This window comes from Nesoenas mayeri, assembly GCF_963082525.1.
Source record: "Nesoenas mayeri genome assembly, chromosome: 7".
In the NCBI taxonomy this organism is placed as follows: domain Eukaryota; kingdom Metazoa; phylum Chordata; class Aves; order Columbiformes; family Columbidae; genus Nesoenas; species Nesoenas mayeri.
The window spans coordinates 18008551-18030852 of NC_137551.1; the positions used below are offsets into that span (position 1 = coordinate 18008551).

A 22302-nucleotide genomic window follows, 5' to 3' on the forward strand; every position below is an offset into this window, starting at 1 on the left:
AAACATGACAGCCAGCGGCAGCAGGACCCCTCCTCCTGGAAACCTTGGACAGGTGACTGCTGCCGGCTCCTGAGCCTCAGGGCGCCCATGGGCTGGGAATCTCAACCTGCTCAGCGAATGCTTCCCGAGCAGGATTAATTTGCTGCAATTTTAATTCCTGCCCATGTGTTTCTTCCGTTGGGCAGCAACTGAACACGAGCCCAGCACTGAGTTACACCTGTTTCCAACTCAGCCCCTGGAGCCACAGCTGCCCCAATGTCTATATGAAGGCCAGCACAGATCTAAACAGACAGGAGAAACAAAGCTTTTTGCTTAGGTTACATCAGACCAACACAGCTTCACAGATTCTTTTTAGTAAAGCTGATCCGAAGCATTTGTTTCTTCCTTTCAAGACTAGTTTTGAAAATCTGTGAGGAGAAAGGTGCCTTATATTTCTGGCAGAATGTGTGGGACTTGAAAAGCAGGGAAGTGAAGATAATTGGTGCAACGGGGTTTCACTAGTTTGAATTTTTCTATCCTACTCCTGTTCTCCATCAGCACCTCTTAAATTCTAAGGTTATTCTAAACATAAATGACTCTATCTGGATCATCTGTGTACCTAAACATCCATCTCACTGGCTCTGCTTCCTCTCTTCACTTTTGCACATAGATGCAATCCCACAAAACATCTTACCAATCCTAGGTGGGTACTCCCTCTAGACTCTTGAAGACTGGCACAGCACCCAGCTCAGCCACCCAAGGCTGTCTGAGCAGTATTATACTGTCTGTCTTCCTCCATTAGAAAGAGGAGATTGTGCCTAAGTAAGATTTTTTTTTTAATTTTAAATATCACTGGTGATACCTGAATGTCTGCCTTTCTCTCTTCTGATAAATATAGTAGCTATCCTAGTTAGACAACTGCATGAAGTAAAGCCCAGTTTCTTCCTGATTCATATTTCAGTTTCAAAATCCAAAGCCAGCTATACTATAGCTGGCAATCTAAAACAAGTAAGCTAATGCCATATACTCCTCCCAAGCCTTTTCACTATATGAAGGCAGCAGTCAAGTGCTTTAGTACAAAACATGAAGCTTGACAGACTGCTAACCCTAACCACAGTTTTGACTTCATTTCTTTCCCAGGCAGTGGCTACAGCAGAGTGTTGCAGAACTGACTTGGTGAAGTACTGCCTGCTAACATTTGGAAGACCATCTACAATGCCTGCACTCTGCTTCCCCCCATTGATACACATACCATCCATTCTCATAATACCTCAGCCAGGAGCTCTGCTTTGCACAAGCAGGAGAGGAAATGTAGGTAGGTGTACAAAACCCCAAAGGCAGACACGACGTGAGCGATTTTTTAACCACAAGTAGCTCTTTTTTCAGTGAGCACATGTTAGTTTCCAGCAGCAGGCTGGAGTCACTGCACACAAAAACATACACACTATAATACTTGGAGTTGGCAGGCACCAGCTGCACCAAACCCCAGTCTAACCTAATGACCTGGGAAAGTCAGTGCAGTAGCAGTGACCTTGCAAGGAGCTGAACTATTTCTCAAAACAGACTTTTTATACAGCAATGCATTTTTCAGCAGTGGAGGAGAACAATGTTCTTGTGTCGGTGGCTCATTCAAACTGCATTTTCCTCCTCCCACTTCTACTTCTCCAGAGGTTGGCTTTGATTCTTAGAGTGGTGACACATGAATCCTAGGCTGAAAGGAGACTAAATCATGCTGAACAAGTTTGTTCAAAGGTGCTATTAAAAGATCAATTATAAAAACCAATTATGAAGCTGATATATCAAATCATGTTAAGTTTCAAGTGCAATGAGTTGATCTGCAAATAACCCTCACCTGTTCCAGATGGCCACAAAATGTGGCATTTGAAGAACCATTGCATTTCATTGTAACAATGGCAAACATTATGCTGATTTTGTAACATGCCTTGGCATGTTAAAGCTGCTCTGGAAATAACATTAACACAAAAATTTAATTAGCTTAATTCAATGCTAGGAAAACAAAAACAAAACAAAAACCACAAAACCTAAACTTGCCCTTGGAACAGGTTCCCTTATTAAAAATAAGACAGAGCCTAACACAGTCACAGTATAATCCATTTATTAGCATACCTTGTGAGCCATTGGTGTTGATCCAGGGGACATGACAATTTTGGCACTTGGCTGATTTCAGAGGTACGCAGCCCCTGGTTAGTAGAAAGGGATTTTAATAGGACTGAGTGGGCTACTACACAAGTGAGTGTTTCTCCTTGATATAGGAAATTAAATATTTTTCTGAACAAGTGAAAATGCAGCCCAAGAGATGTGCATTGGTCTGGGTCACAGTGCCTCGTTCCACAAGGAGTGGTCCCAAGTTGGTTACCACCAGGGGCCATTCTGTTCCCTCTAGCTGCAAGGAGCTGCCAGCGACTCTATCAAGATGGCGTTAAATACCCCCGTGCAGTCCATCTCTCAAAACTTTAATATGATTTCTGAATATACACATAAAAATCTGTCTTCAAGCAATTGGTGGATCACCGCAGCTCTTTTTGGATGAGGAGTCTTGAGGATGTTGGCTTCAGAAAGGAAGGAAGACAGACAAAAGGCAGGCCCACCTCTCTTACCCCTGAGGCAGCAAATATCCATGTTTCTGGTTCCTCATCAATGCCTCCACTAATACCTTTGAGGAGTTATTCTCTGCTAAAAAGGTGCAAGGGTTACAAGGGTAATTGACATCCTGTCCAGGTTAATAAGCAGCTGCTTCATTAATTACAGCATAGAACATAATTCATAGAAATCATCAGAATGGTGTTCAGCTATGGGAAAGGGATAAACCTTTAATGCAAAGCCTGGTCAAAGCCTGGACTAGTGTCAAGATGGAACTGGTAAGGGTACCAGTGCAGGCACTGCAGGTCAGGAAGATATTGGCCCTGGGCCAACCTTTGTAGAGCACTGGGGTACTTCCTCAAAGAGGGATACCTGGAACACTACCAGCTACTCCTGAGACCCTCACCATAGCCATGTGGCTGCTTCTCCCAATGCTTCCACCCAGTCACAGCGACTTTTTCTTTCTCACATGAGTAGCATGTGCCACACTGCCATGGGAACTTGTCTGACAGCAAACTGGAACACAGGAGGTTCCACTTAAATATGAGAAGGAACTTCTTCACACTGAGGGTAACAGAACACTGGAACAGGCTGCCCAGGGAGGTTGTGGAGTCTCATTCTCTGGGGACATAGAAAACCCGCCTGGATGTCTATCTGTGTAACCTCATCTGGGTGTTCCTGCTCCAGCGGGGGGTTTGGACTAGATGATCTTTTGAGGTCCCTTCCAATCCCTAACATCCTCTGATTCTGTGATCCACATGGCACAGTGCAGCCACCACCAGCAGTGACGAGCTCTCAGCTCCTGGAAACAGTATGGGTACCTCAGCCTTACTCAATGGACTGATGCTGTGAGGGACTGTGTCAGCCCCACAGGTATGTCAGCTGAGGCAAAGCTCTACACAGCTGTTCAGGTGCTCCCTGCCCAGAGCTGCGTTATGGTCCCCAGGCATACCCAGAGCAATTGCTCTGAGCTCAGAGGAGCTGCTATGCCTGCCTGAGACAAGCAGGGAATTAACCTTGGTGGGTTGTCATGCCATTGCAGCTAGGCTGCCATCAGGACCACAATTAGCAAGTCTAAAGCTAGCTCCAGCGTGCCTACATAATGCACATACAGTGCTGAAAACATTTACAGCTTTGCCTACTATAGAAAATAATACTGGAAATAATCAGCAGATGGCACAGCCTCCCCTGGCAAACTGCATTCAGTTACGAAAGCGTAGAGATCCAGCAGAAACAGAAGACATGGAGAAACACTCGGCGTGTTATCAGATACCTAGACAGTTTAGGTTGAAGAGAGACAGAGAAGCCACAGCTTTAGAAAAGGGACTATCTCTAGAGTAACAGACAACAGAGAATATAAAGCCAGGCCCCTTGTTTCCTCTCGTAGCTGAGAACACAAGGACAGATGGGATTCAATGAAAAAAGGCAATTAATTCAGGAACCATAAAAATAAATTATGTGCCATGGGGAATAAAATTATATTGTTTCTCATTGCCAGAAAATATTGAGGCTGAGAGCTTAGCTGGATTAAATAAGGAATTAAACACCTATATGGAAAATGAAGGTTGGTTACATTAAATAGTTTTTAAAAAGATAGGGATATAAACTCTCATGCTTTAGAAAAAGAAAAATCACAAAAGAATAGTGCATAGTGTTTGTATAACACATAGAGGACTAAATACTTGTACTTCTATTTTTAATAATAATAGTAGTAATGCAAGAAATTAATTTTAATGGGCCAAGAACAAAACCCCCAGAAGGAAACACTGTTAAAACTTGTTCAGTACAAACTCACATGTACTATCATTTGAAGCATCTGCTGCTGGCCAACATTAGGTAAAAAGTACAGTCCTGGGGCGGCTGAGTGCTGCTCATCCAGGCAGGCAGTTCCAGTAAGCCTCAGTGGCAAAGCATGCGAGTGTGGTTTGGGCCACAGTTCCAGTTTAAACAGTGGAAAGCAACAGTGGTGCTCTGAAACAGGTTAGGACAACTGAGGAGAATATTGGCAGGCTTGCCTACAGTACCAGTAAGGTGTAAAATTAGGTGGAGGAGATCAGACACTTCCTTCTCTCCTGGCTCATGCAGGACTTATGGGATGTTATTTACAAGGATTCTCACAGCTTTCATGGTGACAAGATCCAGAAGAAAGAAATATTTTGACCTGGAGCATGGGAATTTCAGAAGACAATACCATGTCTGTGTCTCACTGATGTTACATGGTAATTTATTCCAATTCCTGCATGGCAAGCGGTTAAGTAGGCTAAGGGAAGTAACCTCATAGTTTCAGTCCTCTGGTTGTTTCTACGCTTGTTGGGGTTATGAGTATAAGCTGAAAGATCAGGCAAGGTTAAATTAGAGATGTGACAGCACCCAAGGCATAGAAACTCCATTTGAGCTGCTGTAGCATGCTGGCTTGGGGGAGGCTGAAGGTAAAAGCCAAATCCCTCTGTGTTTCCCAGCCAGGTACTGTTGCTGCCAGTGTGGAACTTGGCATTTAATCTTCTGCAAGACCAGAAGTCTGTAACATAATTGCCCTCAGTCCTCCTGTCATTTTAACTCTTGGGAGATAAGGAGCAGTCTGTAGCTTGTGTCTGTGGGACTTTGCGCCAGCAGCTGCAGGACAGCACAGCCAGCGTGGAGCCAAGCTCGGCACTAACGAGGATCAAGCCTGGCACTTCACATGGGGTTATCAGCACAAGCTGCGCTCCAGACATTCAGCCCCTCGAGAAGAGGCACAATCAGATCAGATCTGTCTCGAAGGGCAGTTTGCAGGGTTTCTGGCATTGTGTATTTTAAAGATTCCTACAATTGTTTTTTAAAATACTTATTGAATCCCAGGCAATCTCTAGGACTCTGTCACCATGTGCCCTGTAATATGACATTGCTAATCCACAGGCTGTACTCTGCCTTCTGGTCTTGCCTTGGTAATACCTGGATACTGAACATCTCTATGCTGCGAGTGCAGCCCATCCAAGCAGCAGGTCAGCGCCTGACCGAGTCCGTGCCTGCCCTGCAGTGCATGAGCAATCCACAAACATGCATGTCTGGCATAAGTTCGTGTGTTCCATACTGTATCGTTACTCCATGTTTGGGTCCTTGGTTATATAATACATCAAAGCTTTATTGTCCTTGCTCCTGAGCAGACCTGTCTTCTTTCTGGCTTGTCTATACACAGCGAGAGGAGACTATGCACTGCACCACTGTTAATGCACTTAGCCCTTCTATCTATTTTTATATTTTTCTACCTACTTGAGAATAATAAATTAACTTACAAAAGTGGTTGAGGCCTAAGAGGAAACTCTGTTCATTTTTTTGGATGAGAAAGAAGGAAGAAATTGAAGTATTCCATAGATCCTGCTTTCTATCAGCATTATTTCTATTCAGGCTGAGAACTACAGCTTGACAGCACTGCTTGCATACCCTCAAGTTAAGCCAGTTTACTCCCACTGAGAGGGAAGAAAAGAGAAATAATGCAAAGAAGAGAAGAAAGAAAGCATAGTCCAGAGGTTGCAAGAGTAGGACACTTTTCAGGAAAGTGGGAAGCTGCTTTGCAGCACACTTACTGTTTTACACCTCAAGCAAATTATTCACTCCCTGTATTTATTGTGTATCTATATCTGAGGAATATTTCCGTGTTTCGTGGGCAAGCACAGAGATATTAAAGACTAACATCACAAATGGAGGGCAGTTAATAACTGTGGTGAATAAGGTACCAAGAGAAAGTCCTCATATTGCTGTTAAATTGTGACTCAACAGCCGAATGTTTGAGATTAACATTACATTCAGATTTAAAGAAAAGTCATGTGTCTATTCAGCCTTTTGAGGTCACATTTTTAAGTTCTTCATAGTAATCATGAGGACAAGAAAGCTATTGTCTCTTAAAAATGAAGATTTACTCTACACCAACACCTGATTCTAGGAGATGCTATTTTAAGGAAGAAAAAATCCCCATCTAAATATGAAAGAACCACTAAATTGAGAAAGCAGCAAAAAAAAGTAGCATCCGGCAGCTGGAAATGTGTGATACAGGATTATAGCAGGAGGAACAAGCATCTCTTAGCAGGGACAGATACTTTAAAGGGATCATATGGGAGCAGACCTACAGTTCCTAAGAGAGAAGGTTCTCTCTAGAGACACAGCAGGGAAGGAAAAAAAACCCAACTGTTGGCCTGTTCCTCAGCTCAGGTCAAATCTTCTGATTCCTGGAATTGAAGAGAGCTGTTATGAAAAAATATCTAAAGACTTCCACTATGCCAGAGCCTGGTGCCTTCTTACAAGCATCTCACGTCTCCTTGCAGCATTTTTCAAGTATGCAAACATACAAAACCAGGAACAGAATTACAGAGGCCGGTATCTCTCCACTTCTACCATTTCTGTGTGCCAGGGTAAAGGAAAAAGTGTGATTGCACTACAGGACTCGGCCAGAGCAACATAGATTTATCATTCTTAGCAGTGTGCACCTGCTTTCTCTGCTCAGATATTACAGATTAAGGTGAAACCAAAGACTTTAAAGAATCAGCCATACCTGATTTTCTCCCAGTTCTATGTTAAAGTATTTTCCCAGTGTCCAGCAACAAAAGAAACCTCCATCAGTCAGTCACAGGCCAGAGGCCACAGCCTTCTGCTGCTGCAGGGCAGAAGGACCATACATTGAAGTTCCTAGAGCTCAGACATTTTCATTCTAGCTTGGTCACCTTCTTGATCCAGGGTACGTATTTGCTGACCTTTGTGTACACACCAGGGGAATCCTTCCGACCACAGCCGTAACCCCAGGAAGTGATCCCCAAAATGATCCAGCGTCCATTTGATCTCTGACACATGAGTGGCCCTCCACTGTCACCTTGGCAGCTGTCCACCCGTTTATCTTCAGAGAGGTTCCCAGCACAAATCATGCGGTTAGTGAACTTCTGCCCGTAACGGACCGCACAGTCTTCCCGTGGGAGAAGAGGCACGACCCCCTGCAGCAGGGTTCTCGAATAGGACTTCCCTGGAACAGAACAGACCAGCTACACCAACTCACCTACAGACAACAACAGTGACCTAGAGCAATAGTGCTTCGCACAAAACCAGGTATTTATGCATTTCATGTCAAGATTGCAGCACAGAAATAGGCCAAGCTCAGCATCTCTGAACCACCAGAACTTCAGAAAACAGTGCTGCCAAGCCAGACCACAAAAAAGGAGCTGTAAGATCAAAGAAATGGGGAAGAGGTTGGAGAAAAAGGTTAGATCAAAGGATGAATCTTACTCCTGGTTCTGCCAACAAGTAACTTGAACCTTGTTCAATTTATTTCACCTCTCTGAGCCTCCATTTCCTCCTCTGTACAACAAGGACAGTGTTTTCTTAAGAGAATAAATGCGGTAATATTTGTAAAGTGCTCAGTCCTCAGAGAAGTTTTTGAAGATGTTTCAGAGGCATCCAAATATTATTCAAAGGGAGCTCACTTCATCTTTGGCCAGGTTTGCCTCTATTTGCTCAAATCTATTACCCCAGACTTCTCAGAACATGAGGTTCATGTGCTATGTTAGAGCACAACCTTTCTGTGCCCAAGGCTTATGGTAAATTCACAAGGTAGTAGGTAACTGCCCCTCCTTTTGGAAAAGCTGGGTTGGGTACGCGGGAAGGATTCTCGCCATTAAGCCCCAGCACAGCTTAAGGGAGTGACACAACTAAGCTGCTCCTTGATCCTCCCCAGACACCCTAAAGTGACATGTGCACCTGCAGCAACTCACTCCAAAGGCAATGTATACTCGCAGTCAAACACTTGGGGTAACAGCTAGGGAAACAGCTGGGAAAAACAGTAAGTCCAAAATCAACAGACAAGCTCCTGGGACTATTTGCCTTTTGGCAGCAAGTCTTTCTGAACATATGGCTTTGCTCTAGTCACAGCAGCCCCAGAAAGGCCTCCTTGCACCAAGCCCTGCATTGCATCTCTGATCCCCAAATGGGGAAGGACTCGACAGCCAGTTATAAAGTTTTGTTTAGAGTTTAAAGCTGTCTCCAGACCTTGCTAATGCACCCATTTCAGGACTCCACCAAGCCCAGCTTTTTAAAACATTGCCTTAAGAGAGTTAAGTAGTTAATAATGAATACTTTCTAGAATATTCCTTGCTCCCTTTTACCCAAGAAGGTCCATAGCAATGTGCTGCAAGAGGACAAGTACGGGCTGTCTCAAACCCAGAGCAGAAACCAGCCTCAGAGACCAGCTGTTCCTGCAGCAATACCCAGGGAGACTGAGCAAGGCAGTCTGAGAGAGATTCCTTCCACCCTTAAGCCCCCACTTCACTACTACATTATCATGAAAAAGGCAGGAGCTCGTGGAAATGTGGGGGCCTCCCACAGGCTTTGTACACCAGTTCTGCACAGGCCGCTGCCTAAGGGGTCTGCTGTGGCAAATATGTGTCGAGAGGGGAAGAAAGAGAGGACTGTGGCCAGATGGCAGCATTGCTTTCTCCCACAGCTTCAGAGCGATGCTGTGGCAATCAAAACTTCCACCACAGGCAAGTTGAAGAAGCCTCAAACTCAGAAGAAAACACAATGGCATGAGTCACTTCAAGTCACCGCTCCCTAACACCATACCACGCACAAACAATAGGAGCAGCAAGAACACCGCCTTCAGTTGAACAGACATAAATTAATGGCCCATGTGGGCTTCCAAACCCAGATTTTCCCACCTTTCTTGCCCCTCAGAGCCCCATCACTCACCTGTGTCCCCCCAGCCGGAGATGATGCAGGCTTGCCTGTTGATGTCAGACTTCTCTTTCCTGCTGGGCAGGCAGACAGGCAGAACGTGGTGATTGAAGGAGAGACAGTGCCCCTCTCTGCCCCGCATCCGGACCAGGGCAATGTCATTGTCGTTGCTGCCGGCCCAATAGTTCCTGTGGAGGACAATCCGCTCCACGGGCAGCTCCCTCTCAAACTCATCCTTCACACCTGTGTGGTAATCGCCCACCCGCAGCAGGTAGCGCCGCACATCAACACCAAATCTGGAGAAAAAGAGACTCAAGACCTTGATACTCCTATTAAGAGGGAAACAGACTCACACAAGTCTCAAGTTACTGTGACACTGAACCACCTCCTCACAAACTGTTAAGAAAGTGCCAGCTACAGGACTGTGGGACCTCTTTAGCAGGTGTGATAATGCCAACCGTTGCAGTCAATGGGTGTCCCAAATCACTACCTACCATGCACAGGACTTTTTTTCATACAAAAAGGGCTACGACAGTAGCCAGTAGCGATGGGCTTGTGACCTTATCTGTTCATAGTTCCTTAAAGCACTGAAGAATGTCAAAGTGCTGTTCCTTTTAAGTTGTAAAGCCTCGAAGTTAAGAGGGCAGGTGTAAGCAGTGAAGGATAAAGCAAGCCTGTATTGAGTCATCGCCATAAATGCTCCAAGAACACACACATCCTAACCTGAAGATCTTGGTTTAGAAACTTTGATCAAGTGTTTCCCCCAGGCTAGGAACCTCGTATGAGGTTATCTTGTTCATGACTGGGTATCTGTCGTGGCTGTGCACTCACAAACGCACCTTTTGAAGCAGTGGGCTGCAGTCACTACCCAGCAGCTGCTGATCAGTGTTGCTCCACACAGCAGACGAGTATCTCGACGAAAACCTTTCAACCGTAGTGAGGCCTGCCATGGCCAACCGCCTCTGAGGAAGAAACAGAGGAATAATACGTGTCACACACATGAGAGCTGTCTTCCTCTTTTCCCATCCACTCTGCCCCATCTGGGCTCAGCTGGCATGCATTCTTCCCTAGATAGGCCCACTGGTTCAAATTGAGTTCAAAAATCACCAGTGAAAATGTGTCAATGTACTTAGCATTTGCCAGGCCTGTAGGAAAGCCGGCTTTCCTGGCAATTACAGGGTAGTACCTGAGAGACTTGTTGCCACCTATGATCCTTTTTTTGCGACGATGAAGCAGGCGCATCCCACACACACCAGACTCTGGACCTGCACAGCAAAGTTAGAGCAGTTGGGTAGATACCTTCAGCTTCAGTATCAACAAGTGCTGCTGTCACAGAGCCAAATACCACTCGCCTTCCCTGAGGGCATTAATCCACATGGTAGTTAACTGCATTGTGTTGTGCATATGGAATTCATAGATTTGGTCCCACAGGTTTCCTCAGTTTTGGTGCAGGTGCTTACCTGCAGTATCTGTAGTCTTATGCCAGGAATGGGACCTCTACAGCTTTTTCCTCAGTATTCCAAAACCCAGAGTTTGCTCATGGTTACTGCTCTAAGGAAGGGTATGGTGGCGTGACTGTGGGGAAGATCTGCCGGCTTAAAGGCCTGACATGGGTGGAGCTCCTCAGACTAGTCTGGAGCACCCTGTGCTCCTAAGAAGAGACAATGAAAACAAGGAAAACGTAGGAGGTGCAGGACAGGACATGCTTATTTTGTAGGTAAAGTTTCTGCCAGAACTATAGGGAAAAAGCATAAAAGCATGCAGAGTTCCTAAAACTGCACAGAAGAAATGGGCAAATCACCTGTTCTCCTGATATCTTGGACCTTTTCTTCCACATAGTCACAGATCACACCAGCATCCTCACTGTGCCAGCAGCTGTGAATCCCAGCGTCAGGCCTGGCGCATTGCCCCAGGGTGTGCTCCGTGCCGCTGCATTCTACACTGTGCAGATGGATGGGCCCATGGCCTTCACCAAAATAAGCCATTGCCCTGGCTTTTGCTGTACCACTGCAATTAGAGAGAAGATGGCTAACCTGCAGTAAGCAGGAGGCAGGCCAACCTGACACACCAGCACATTTTAAGAGAAATAATATTTATGTGTCACTCCACGCACAGACAGTAGTATAGTGAAAATAGATCCCTAGTCCGTCAAGCATATGTAGGTATGCCAAAACTGAGAAATGAAGCCCTGAGAAACAGGTCCAGAAAGAAGTGATACCCCCTGAGAGCTGTTTCTATCTGTAGGACGCCTGTACGAGAGCTCTCACCTGAATCCCAGTTGCCTGCAGACCACTGCGGCATCTCTGTCTGTCCAGCCATCATCACAGACGCTGCCCCACTGCCCATTCAGGAACACCTCAACCCGTCCCTCCTTGGTGCTTTCTCCATCCACCAGCCGCACAGGAGGCCCTGCAGGAGAATACACATGGGTTGCATGAGAGCATGAGGTGCCCAGAACTTGAGTCCTATAGGAAAAGATTAATCTCAGATACCAGTAAGAAAAGGAAAAAATAGAAAAAAATGAGTGTTTCTACATGAAGACATTTCACTCCTGTGCTGTGCAGAAAACTATATACATATTTATTTAATACATACTAAAAAACATTATTGGATCATATTCTGAAAGCTGAGTCAAGAGGAGAACAAGAACAGAAGGAAAGGTATTAACTCCTGAGCCAAGAGTGGACAAGCTTAAACATGTCTGGGAAAGAAGTCCATTAAATATAAAACTATTACATTATTCTAAGCAAGAGAAGAGTTCTACATCCAGGAAAAACAAAAACGTTGGATGCCATCTATTTCAATAAAAAATGTCTGACAAACTGGAAAGTCTCTTGTAGTAGGGAAAGAGGAGAGTATCAGGTCTCATATAAATGAGGAAATTATGCTAACTTGAAATACATTCACAATTTTAATTAAAAGTGTGCCATCCGCACATGAGTGCAGATTGCCACACAACAGCCCCTCACATCTGAAGCCCTCTTGTCTTGGCAAGGTGTGACACTAATGTGACTACACCAGCTTCCTAAAGGGTCTAGTTAAAGAGTCTCGTGTTCCCACAGACACGGGGCTAAGACATCTCATCAGTAAGCAACAGCACACTAAGGCAGCCACCATTCCTCAATCCCTCAGGTTTGTTTTAGAGACCACCAACACAATTCTCTCCAGTTTCACTTTCTCTAAAGGACTGGCCGTAGGTCTGGTGGAGCCACAGTTCTGTAGCCGTGCCCCAAGAGAGCCAGGGCTTGTTCCTAGGAGTCCTGCTCAAAAAGCAGCCCACTCACTGAGACAGCACAGGGAAAACTCCCACATCTGCCAGAGCTTCCAAAGGAGCAGATCATCAAATGAACTTCCCCACCGTCCAGGGTGAGAGGCAAGGTGAGTTACCGAGGCTGCCATCCATGACTGTGTTGCTCTCGGGTGAACACCGGACTCCCACATCCTCAGCATGTGAGCAGTCATGCTGACCCCAGTTGCTGTGGGGACAGTCCAGGAGGGACAGCTCTGTTCCCGCACAAGCCACATCATCCAGTAAAATCAAGCCTTGGCCAGCAGCATAGTCCCCTTCAGAGGCCAGAGTAGCAGGACCACTAGAAAAAGGAAACAGAACATCAGATTAATTAGAACTCATTAGTTGAACAGAGGGGCCTAAGCTCAGACCCCAAGGAAAACTCCACTGCAGAACTCAGCTGTGGTATTGGAGGCCTCCTGACCTACACCACTCAGTGACACACAGGATGGCAGCCAAGCAGCTTGCATGTCTCACCATCTTCAGTTTTCAGGAAGGCCCACCCAGACCAGTCCATTTTCTACTGTCAGGTCAAAGGCACAGTCACAGTATCACAGGGGGCCAGCTGCACCACAGAGGCTGCTTTGCAGATATGACACCAGGTACATCAATTTGTGGATGGGCTAGCAGAGGAGGCATCAAATGTACCAACATTTAATTAATTCTACTTTTATAAGAAGCAGCTACCTGGAACTAAAAAGCAGAAAGCTGAAAACTTTAAGGCACGACATGAGATGACAAACACAGTATGCAGCTCAACTCAAATGGAATAATTTAGTTTAGTCTTTTTCTCAGTCTATAAAGCTGAAATTTACACAGATACCCTAATCACCCTAAAAAACCCATCAAAAAACCCAAAACCAAACCATCCCCCCCGCTTCCACACACACACACACACACAAAAACACCTGTACTAGCTCCAAGACTAGAGTATCCTGATTTTAAGTCTTCCCCAAAACCATATCCAGAGGGACACAAGGGCCTGGAAGAATAACATTACAAAAATCCCTAATACTGCTTTTTTTTTCCCCTGACGGTCTTTGTTCAGCTACTGAAGCAGGTGACGTGTGTAGCTGACAGACCAGATGGGTGATAGCGTTTAGCTGGCACAGCAGAGGGAGTGGCAGTGCTGAGCTGATACACCTGCAAATTTAAGGAGTATTAAGAGAACTTTCTGACTTAGTGAAGGGTTCATAAAGACAGTATCAAGCCTGTTATCTGTTTTCAAAAAAGGCTGAGGCAAGAGACAATAAACATTATTTTTCCCCCAGGTAAAGTATGTGGATACCTATTATTCTATTAATATTTTCTGAGTAAAGTTGTATAATTGTAATAACTCTACTAACAAAGACAGCATTGAAGGATTAAGGTCCAGCCTAGCCCAGCAGAGGAGGATGGAATTTAATCCCTGAAATAAGGAAGCACAGATGCTACACACGCTCTCAGTCCTACCTGAAGCCCAGCTGCCTGCAGACCACCTGGGCACTGAGGTCTGTCCAGCCATCATCGCACACTGTGCCCCAGACTCCGTTGTAATAAACTTCTACCCTGCCTTCACTGGGGCTGTGGCCACCAGTCAGCCTGACAGTGCCCTCTGCAAGGGATGGGAGAAGGGAAGATCAGCACTCGGCAGAGGAGAAAAGAAACAGCCTGTGCCCCACTGCTGAAGTGTCTGTGCAGCCCATGAGTGAAAGAAACCAAAGACATGGATATCCGTAGGCACTCAAAAACCAAACATTGCTCCCAAACATGCCCATCTGCCAGGGAGGATTCACCTCAGCCTTTCCATGCCACCTGTGGAAAACCCTGGGAACACCACCAAGGCTGGCAGGCTCATTCCCACCTGCTGTCTGCTCTCAACCTCCACATATGGCTGCCCCCGTGGAAGTCGTGTGCAGGAGCTATCTGCTGAGCAAGCTGTGTAATTGGGAGTAAGACTGACCGCATCTAACTGCCATAGAGCTGGCGATCTGTACCTGTGAAAGGGTCACAGGACACCCCAGCATCTTCAATGTGGTCACAGTTCTGCTGTCCCCAGTCACTCTTCTTGCACTGGTCAAGTGAGAGTTCATTGCCTGAGCACTCCACTTCATCCAGCAGGATTGGGCCAGATCCCTGCCCGTAGTGAGCCCACGACAAGGCTTTTGGGTTCCCACTGCAGATGATACAGACACATGCTCCGTAAGGAAGGTCACAGCCCTGTGCCCTTGCACAGGCGCTCTCCTACACTAGGCCAGCATCCTCCCACAGATAATATGATAATTCTGACACAGTGGTGTTTCTCACTGTTAATCAAAATACCTTATTGGAAAGTTTTGTAACAAGACCTTCCAACACATAACAAAACTGTGCCCACAACATGAGCCGTTCAGACACATGGGGAGTCCTGAGGACAATGATGTTTCAGTCTCAGTGACCGGCAAAACTCCCAAAGTTTGAGGGATCCAGACTTGAATCATCTATTTTAAGCAGTTTGGTAACAATGTGACTTTAAAGAATGCTCAGTATACAACAGCTCCCATGTTAAGCACTGAACGGCACACAGGAAAAAGAGGTAAGCTCTCTTGCATTGCTGACTGAAGATAATAAGGGCAGCCAGTGGAACTTGAGGTGTTTAAACTTAACCAAGTAAACAACTGCAGTTCACATATGGAAATCACCATGACAAGTTATCACTGAGGCCAAGAAGATTTGCATTAGGACATGTGTGCAAGAAAAAGAAAAAAAACAACGGGATAAACACAAACCTTAGATAGGGATGCAGCAACTTTTTTCACAGCATAAACCCATAAAACTGACAGAAATTAAGAACAAAATCCCTTTATGAGGTGATCAGAATTATCTTTCCCAGGGTTTATGTATACCTCCTGTAGAAAAGGCTTGTACTATAGCAAAGGGACATGCTCTCATGCTCTGCCTACCTCTGTTACCACTCCATGATGTACAGCAGGGAAATTACCTGAGTCCCAGCTGCCTACAAACTACTTCAGCATCCCGGTCATCCCACTGGTCATCACAGATGGTACCCCACTTGCCATCATGGTAAACCTCCACTCGCCCTTCAAAGCTCTCCTTTCCCCCAACCAAACGCAGCGGGGCACCTACACCTGTGCTTCAAGAAAGGGAAAGAGAGCACAACAGAGCAAAATGGAGACAAAGCACATTCAGTAATTCTTGGATGCGCTAGTCCCACTCTACCACATCCTCCCCTCCAAGCCCCTCAAGAAGCATCCATGATTGCAGCTGACAGTACGAGCTGTTGCTGGTCCAGGGATGGCTCTTTAACTGGCTGCTACAGTGACAAGGACTTTGCTGGCTGCAGACAAAAACCTGGGTTGATATTTAAAAGGGGATGTGGTCATAAGCAACAGTCATCAATTAGTGATTGTAGAAGTATGCCCACTCTGAGTATTTGGAACTGGGAAAAGATGGATGATCTTCCACTGGAAGGAAGATAACCACCTGTATAACAGGTGACAGAAGAATGTGCTCCAATGATTTGCCCTCCACAGCTTCCTGACCTTACATTTTACATCTTATCAGCAACACTGATGCAAGAAACAGGGAGGAAACCTCCCCTGGAGACTTACCTTCTGGAGGGACACAGGTTACCATGGCACTCCCCTGGTTACAAGCTCCTGACATTGCTTCCCGATAGCTGCACTGCAGCAGGGCTTTCTCATCCCCATGGCAGTTTGCTGACTGCAGGTGCAGGGGAAGAGGCCACAGTCCAGGATGACTCTTCTTCCCAGCTGTGCCGATCTCACTGGTACAGAGAAAGCAACGGAGTAATGAAATGCTGTAGTACTGCTTGATTTACAAGTTCCCCTCAGTTCTTGTGACCCTCCAGCCCAGTTGTGGCATTTCATATCCCAGTGATTGGGAGTATATAAAGGAATGGCTATCTAGAGTCTAATGGGAAAGCACAAGCAAATGCAAAGCACTTCCCACTATTTTGTCTTCCTGCTTACTGAAGAGGAGTTGATCTGGTCAGAAATTGCACCTTCATTTGAGAGTGATGAACAAACCCATCAGCAGATTCAAACATCTAAATATCTGAGTCACCTTCTTCCTTCTGTGTGGACCTTATGTCCTTGCTGTTTGGAAGTCTGAGGGTCCAAATCCCAGATATCCAAAAAGGGTTCACACTCTCAAAATTTCTAATAGATGACTACAGAAGCTCCAGCTGGTAATACTAAAAAGGGGGATATGATCTCACATCTCACTCATCACAGCCTGAAGCACCAAGCAGAAATTATTACTTTAAAATGTTCTTGCAAAGGCTGGTTGGGATTTGGCATAACCATGGAAAGAAAAGAGTAGGGAAGAACCCTGGTGAGTGGGAAATGAGCCCACAAAACAAACTCCTCTCCCTCAGTCAACACATTATTCCAGAGGGACTGTAACCACAGAGGCTGTTCTTTCCAAGGCCCCGCAAGCATGTAACTTTTGCAACCAGACTGTGGTTCCTACCTGAGACCTAGTTGCCTGCAGACAACACTGGCATCCCAGTCAGTCCAGTGGTCAGCACAGATCGTGCCCCAGAGTCCACTGAAGTACAGCTCCACACTGCTATCTTCAGCCAACCGCACAGCACCTTCCAAAAGGAAAAAAAAGCTGCTATCTTCTGATGGTTTCAGATCAGCGAGTCTTGGGTTTGAACTGCACCTGGCTTTTCTCATCCCTGTTTTGCTGGTGCTGTCAGTGAAGTGACTTGTATGAAGGAGTGTGGCATGCGGCACCTTCCCAGTTCCAGCAGTGGCTGTCTGGGAGGGTGGCTGATCCTATGTCCGTTTCAAAGCCATGGCAATACCGGCTTCTGACACAGCTCCAGGATTTTCCTCTTGTGAAATGGGTGTGATTTTACATGCCACCTTGAAAAGGTATATGGAAATGTCAGCCTAATTCCTATGACGCTCCACTAATTTAGTTTCCATCAATCATCTCACCTATGGGAGCCACTGTTATTACAGCTAGATGTTCAGGAACAGCAGGTAAATACTCTTTAATTTCTCTAAGAGAACAGGGAGCCAATGTAAGTGCCCTTTCAATTCCCACTGCACTACAAATATCTAGCACTGTTTAGAAAGCATATATCCTTGCTCATTTATGTACTGGGAGAAGGGTACACCTCTGTCTGTAGTATAATACCTCAATGCAGGCACACAGCACAACTACACTTGCTGTATCATTCCCTTTAATGGCGCTGGTTTTGAAAGTACTTCCACTGACAAGGGAAAAGACTTTGTAATATCATTTGTTAAACTAGTGCTTTAACTGCTTTGCAAAATGCAGGAAGAGGGAGGAAAGCCAGAAAACAGGAGGACAAAGAGAACGTTTTCAAGATTGCTGCACTGGAGTCACGGTACAGCTCCCTTGCATGTCTCAAAATAAGCAGCGGTCCTTGTGTTGGCACTATGAGGAGCTTTAAAGTAAGCCCATGACCTGCACTGGCACAGAAGGCTTACAAACCCAGCCACAGAACATTTTTCTCTGTTATATTTGAACTGCTATAATTACATGAGGAGAGCTCTGATATAGACACTTAAGGAGCAGGAGTGGGTTGTTTTCCACATAACTTGAACTGTATTCAGAGCGGCATAAGTTAAGAGTAAAAAAAAAGAAGTCTCCTTGTATGAGAATAAAAACGTCTATACAAAGCATTATGGCTACAGCAGCCTAAATCCAGCCCCTACTATATACGGACGTTCTTCTCCCACACAGGCTAGCCTCTGGTCCTAATTATTTTGACAACTGGGGACAGTTACTGTACTGTGCTTCTTTCACAGGGTTTCCCACCTGCTGCTTCCAAGTCTGTGCAGCACACACTCCCGGCCAGGCCCCCAAGACAGTGCAGCCCAGGTGCTGGCAGGACGCACAGCAGCCCTCACCTTGGTTACAGTCGCAGTTGGCCCAGCCGATGGCCCCTGACGTGAGCCGGTAGAAGCACCAGGGTGTGGTTCCCCCATCTGGGTTCCTGCAGTGGTTGTGGTCCCCCAAGCCACGGTCTGGGTACTGCTGCACGTAATCGGGGAACTCTGCCCAGCTGAGGCACTCTGCCCCAGCCTCCGTGACCGCCAGCGAGCCGCTATAATACCCAAGAGGTCCATCACCACACACGCTGGGCACTGGGCAGAGAAGGGAGCTGTTAGCATCGCTTAAGGCATCACAGACAGAGGCTCAGGCAATGTGGGAGATACCAGCTGATCTCCTGGGACACCTCCTGTGTCTGCCGTCTTGATTGCCACTTGCTTGATTTTAATTCTATCACTCTTCAAGCCAGCTGCTCAAAAAATGTTTATAATACACACTGTCTAAAAAACAAATTGATATGAAAATTATGAACTTCCCAGACCTTTGAAATGTGTTAACTCTGGGCCCAAATATGGACAATTTGAACTGGTTTTTATTACCATTCATTTCAACAGATGTATTCACTTACTCTGGAACAGCACTTGGACCTGGCACACACTCCTCCACTTCCTCCTCCACCTGCTTTGGCACCTGAATAAGATGCTCTTAAATTTGACCCTAGGCTCTTTAGAAGATTAATAGCCTGTCTAAATTGATTGAAACTGAGAAGAGTTTTAAAATAGCTATAATTCCATTCTGTAAAGCAGGAAGGTAGGAAATTAGATTGTATTTCATTGTATGTATGTTCCTTATACACATTAGCATATCACCTGCCTTATCTGAACCTGGCTAACGTATAGGAAGGGAAAAGGAACCTATTTTGAGGAAAGTGCAGGTGCCAATGTTCTAGGCCAGTGCTCACGTGAAATATCTCATGTAAAAAAAACCCAACAGTTAATTTAATATGGTCTTTAACATAAGAAGAAAACTGTCCATTCGTGACCCTGAAATAAGAAAAAGGCAAACAGAACCAAACTGTGGGAGGGTGGGCTTTCTAGAGTCCATAACATGGGAAAAGCGGACTCAGAGATGGATATTTATAGCTCTAGTCAATGAATAAACAAAAAAGAAGCCAAACCTTTCAGACAACCCTTCTGCCTTAAAGGCACGTAGGGCAAACAGCAGGGGTACAAATAAACTGGGTGATGCCATTTGCCTTTGAGCCACTGCCAAGCCCAGAGTGGGCTGGTGACAGCTGAAGGTTAACCACAAGGTACAAAAATGAGCAGCAGTTACAGGTAGGTGTCTGGAAAACACACCATGCACTTTGCACCAACTGGAACTCTCAGAGGGGGATGTATGAGAATTCAATAGTTATTAGAGAGGAGGAAAGGTGAGCGTGCAAAAAAGTCTGAGGCAGAGAAAGAGATGAAAGGAAAAGAACATACGGGAGGAATAGAGACCTGCAAGAGTATCAGACATGAAGAAAAGAAAGCAGTCTGGCCATTTTGGGGAAGGAGATGAACAGACATTGAGGCAGGAGAAAAGATTGAAGAAGTAATGGAAAGAAAGGAAGAATGCCAAGAATCCCAGGCAGCAGTGGTTCATCGTACCTATGGTCTCAGATCACCACTGCAGGAAAGGATCTGCCCGATGACTGAATTAACAACTTCTTGTTCTTACCTGCACTCTGCAAATGGTTTTGGTTAGGCTGGGATCCCAGGAAAGCCTGGGAAAAGAAACAGAGCAAAAGCAGAGAGATGCTTATCCGATTAAATAAACATGAGCATGTCCTAAAAGCAGCTCGGCCTTTTGCTGCTTTAGGCAAACACACCCTAGTAACCAGCTTCTTCCCGGCTCTGCCCAATGCTCCCCTTCAAATCCAATCACAGCTCTGCCCACTAACAACAAAATGAATAATTTCTGGCCAGCAGAGATTTACCCTTGATCTAAGCATTACATTACAGGGCTCTGCTTGTTCTTTTCCCATAAAATTGGAAGCCTGAGTGAGATGCCCAGAAAAAAGTCATTGTTACCAGAAAGAAAAATAATGAATAACCACTCTTTCTCTCTCCATGTACAGGGTAAGCCATCTATGGCCACAGCAGCGAACAGAGATGTATCTACATGATGGGATGGTGCCCCCAGGGTTCCTGTTAAAATAGTAATAAACATGCATATACAAAGTGAGGAACACCTAAAGGAGGAAATCCAACAAGGCTTTGGAAGGATTTTGTTTTTTATACATGAGAGTGTGCTATGGCCCCTGGTATTATTATCCAAATAGGGTTAAATAGCTAAAAACAAAAAACATTAATCAAAGCCCTCAGATTACCAGCATCTTACCAACCCCAAAACGGCATTTCCTCTTGTAGGCAGCGTTTTTGTTGGTTATAACTTGACTGTTGGATGAGAGATAAGGATCTCTGCTTCAACATCATTACGTGATGTGTAGGCAGGTGCAAGATCTTCACAGACCCAGAGTGAAAAGAAGAAACTGTACATGCTTCTGCTAGCTCCAAGTAGTTTAATTCATGTTTAAAAACTTTTAGATGAACCCTTATATTTAAGGGTTTCTAATTCAAAGAGTCGAGTTGTGCATATAAAGAAAACTAGCTATTGGAACTGGTTCTATTTTTCTTCAAAATATAGTAATTTTGATTCTCTCAGCTTCACCTCTCCATGGAAAAGGACAAGAGTAAAATTTTGAATTAAACCAAATCCACCTCTGGAATAAGCAGGGATAGTTCCCATAGATACCTGACAAGAATGACACCTTTTCATAGCAGATGTAATTTTTCAATCAAGCTTACGAATATGGTGCAGCAGGTGTTGATAACCATGGCCAAGCTCCAGCATCACTCTCCAGAAGTCAGAATGTGAATTGCACATTGAAGATTAATTTCTGACATGGTTCAGAAACAGCAGATCAGATCTCAAGTGCATATGCACAAGAGGATGCACAGATAAAACAGCATTTAACTGAAAAACACCCTTTTCAGCCAAAATCCGTCTATCTACATGCATCAGGCTATTCGGAGCCCACAAAATGGTCTGTGAATCAACAGGGCTGAGGGACTGAGCTGAGGACCTCAAAGTTCTTTGCAAAGAGAGGAAAGTGAGATAAGCTACACTTTTGTGACTGCACCAAGCATGTGACTGAGGCACAATCCAGGTCCTCTGACTCCTGCAGCTGTCAGTGTGCACCTGCACACACATGTCAGCCTGCAGGCGATAGAGGGATGGGTTGGACTAATAACAGACTATAGGTGAAAGCCTGAACCTGCTCTTCTTGGAGACCAACCATAAAGGAAAGAACTGCAGTCCAAGTAATATGCTTCCTTTCTAATGAAAAATTACTTGCTGCCAGTTACTGTAGCCGTTTCCAAAATCCCTCAATGCTGACCATCACCACCACCAAATTTTAGTGCAAACAGCCTGTACTGCAGTCACTGCCCCAGGTCCATGTGGCTATAAATCATCTGTTCACAACAGCAATAGGGATAATCAGACAATCAGCAAAGAACAGAAACAAAGGATCTTTCCTGCCAGAGTCACTGCAGCGCTTAAGAAACATAGGAAACCAGAGCCAAAGCATCTGCAAGCCCTTGTGCATCCTCCTTTCCTGCTTTGTTTCCTTTTCTGAATTTCATATGCAGAATGAAATGAATCCCTCCCCAAGCTCCCAACCTTTCCCAGCCACCACAGCTGCCTGGATGCTTTAGAAAACACATTCAAGTAATATCAAGACCCACTTGCAGCAAGGATATTTAAAAAGCCATGTGGCTTCTTACAAGCAGATAGAAGAATAACAATTTCTTACCTCCGCACATCTGAGACAGGATAACAGACTCGAGAGCTCTATCAGCAGCCCAAGCGCTGCGGGGATC

At 45.3% G+C, this 22302-nt stretch overlaps 1 protein-coding gene across 4 annotated transcripts; it reads right to left on the bottom strand.

Moving 5' to 3' along the window:
* Window positions 1–4485: 4485 nt before the first annotated feature.
* LOC308042277 (neurotrypsin-like) lies at window positions 4486–22256 on the bottom strand. Of its 4 annotated transcripts, XR_013922340.1 has the most exons (19): window positions 22236–22256; window positions 21226–21317; window positions 20449–20565; window positions 20096–20141; window positions 18451–18687; window positions 17033–17156; window positions 16150–16325; window positions 15519–15666; window positions 14536–14714; window positions 14012–14153; window positions 12658–12860; window positions 11538–11679; window positions 11072–11277; window positions 10457–10535; window positions 10110–10232; window positions 9286–9566; window positions 7305–7567; window positions 7106–7207; window positions 4486–4551 (listed from the first exon to the last, which is right to left on the bottom strand). XR_013922340.1 is itself a non-coding variant. In XM_080347566.1 (18 exons), exons 3-18 carry the CDS (start codon window positions 20503–20505, stop codon window positions 7178–7180), a joined length of 2436 nt encoding a protein of 811 aa, XP_080203692.1. In that variant the 5' UTR covers window positions 20506–20565; window positions 21226–21317; window positions 22236–22256; the 3' UTR covers window positions 4490–7177. The 4 variants fall into 4 exon arrangements, 3 of the variants coding, with proteins under 3 accessions (XP_080203692.1, XP_080203690.1, XP_080203691.1); XM_080347566.1 differs by having other exon boundaries at window positions 4490–7207; XM_080347564.1 differs by having other exon boundaries at window positions 4490–7567.
* Between the last annotated feature and the right edge of the window lie 46 nt (window positions 22257–22302).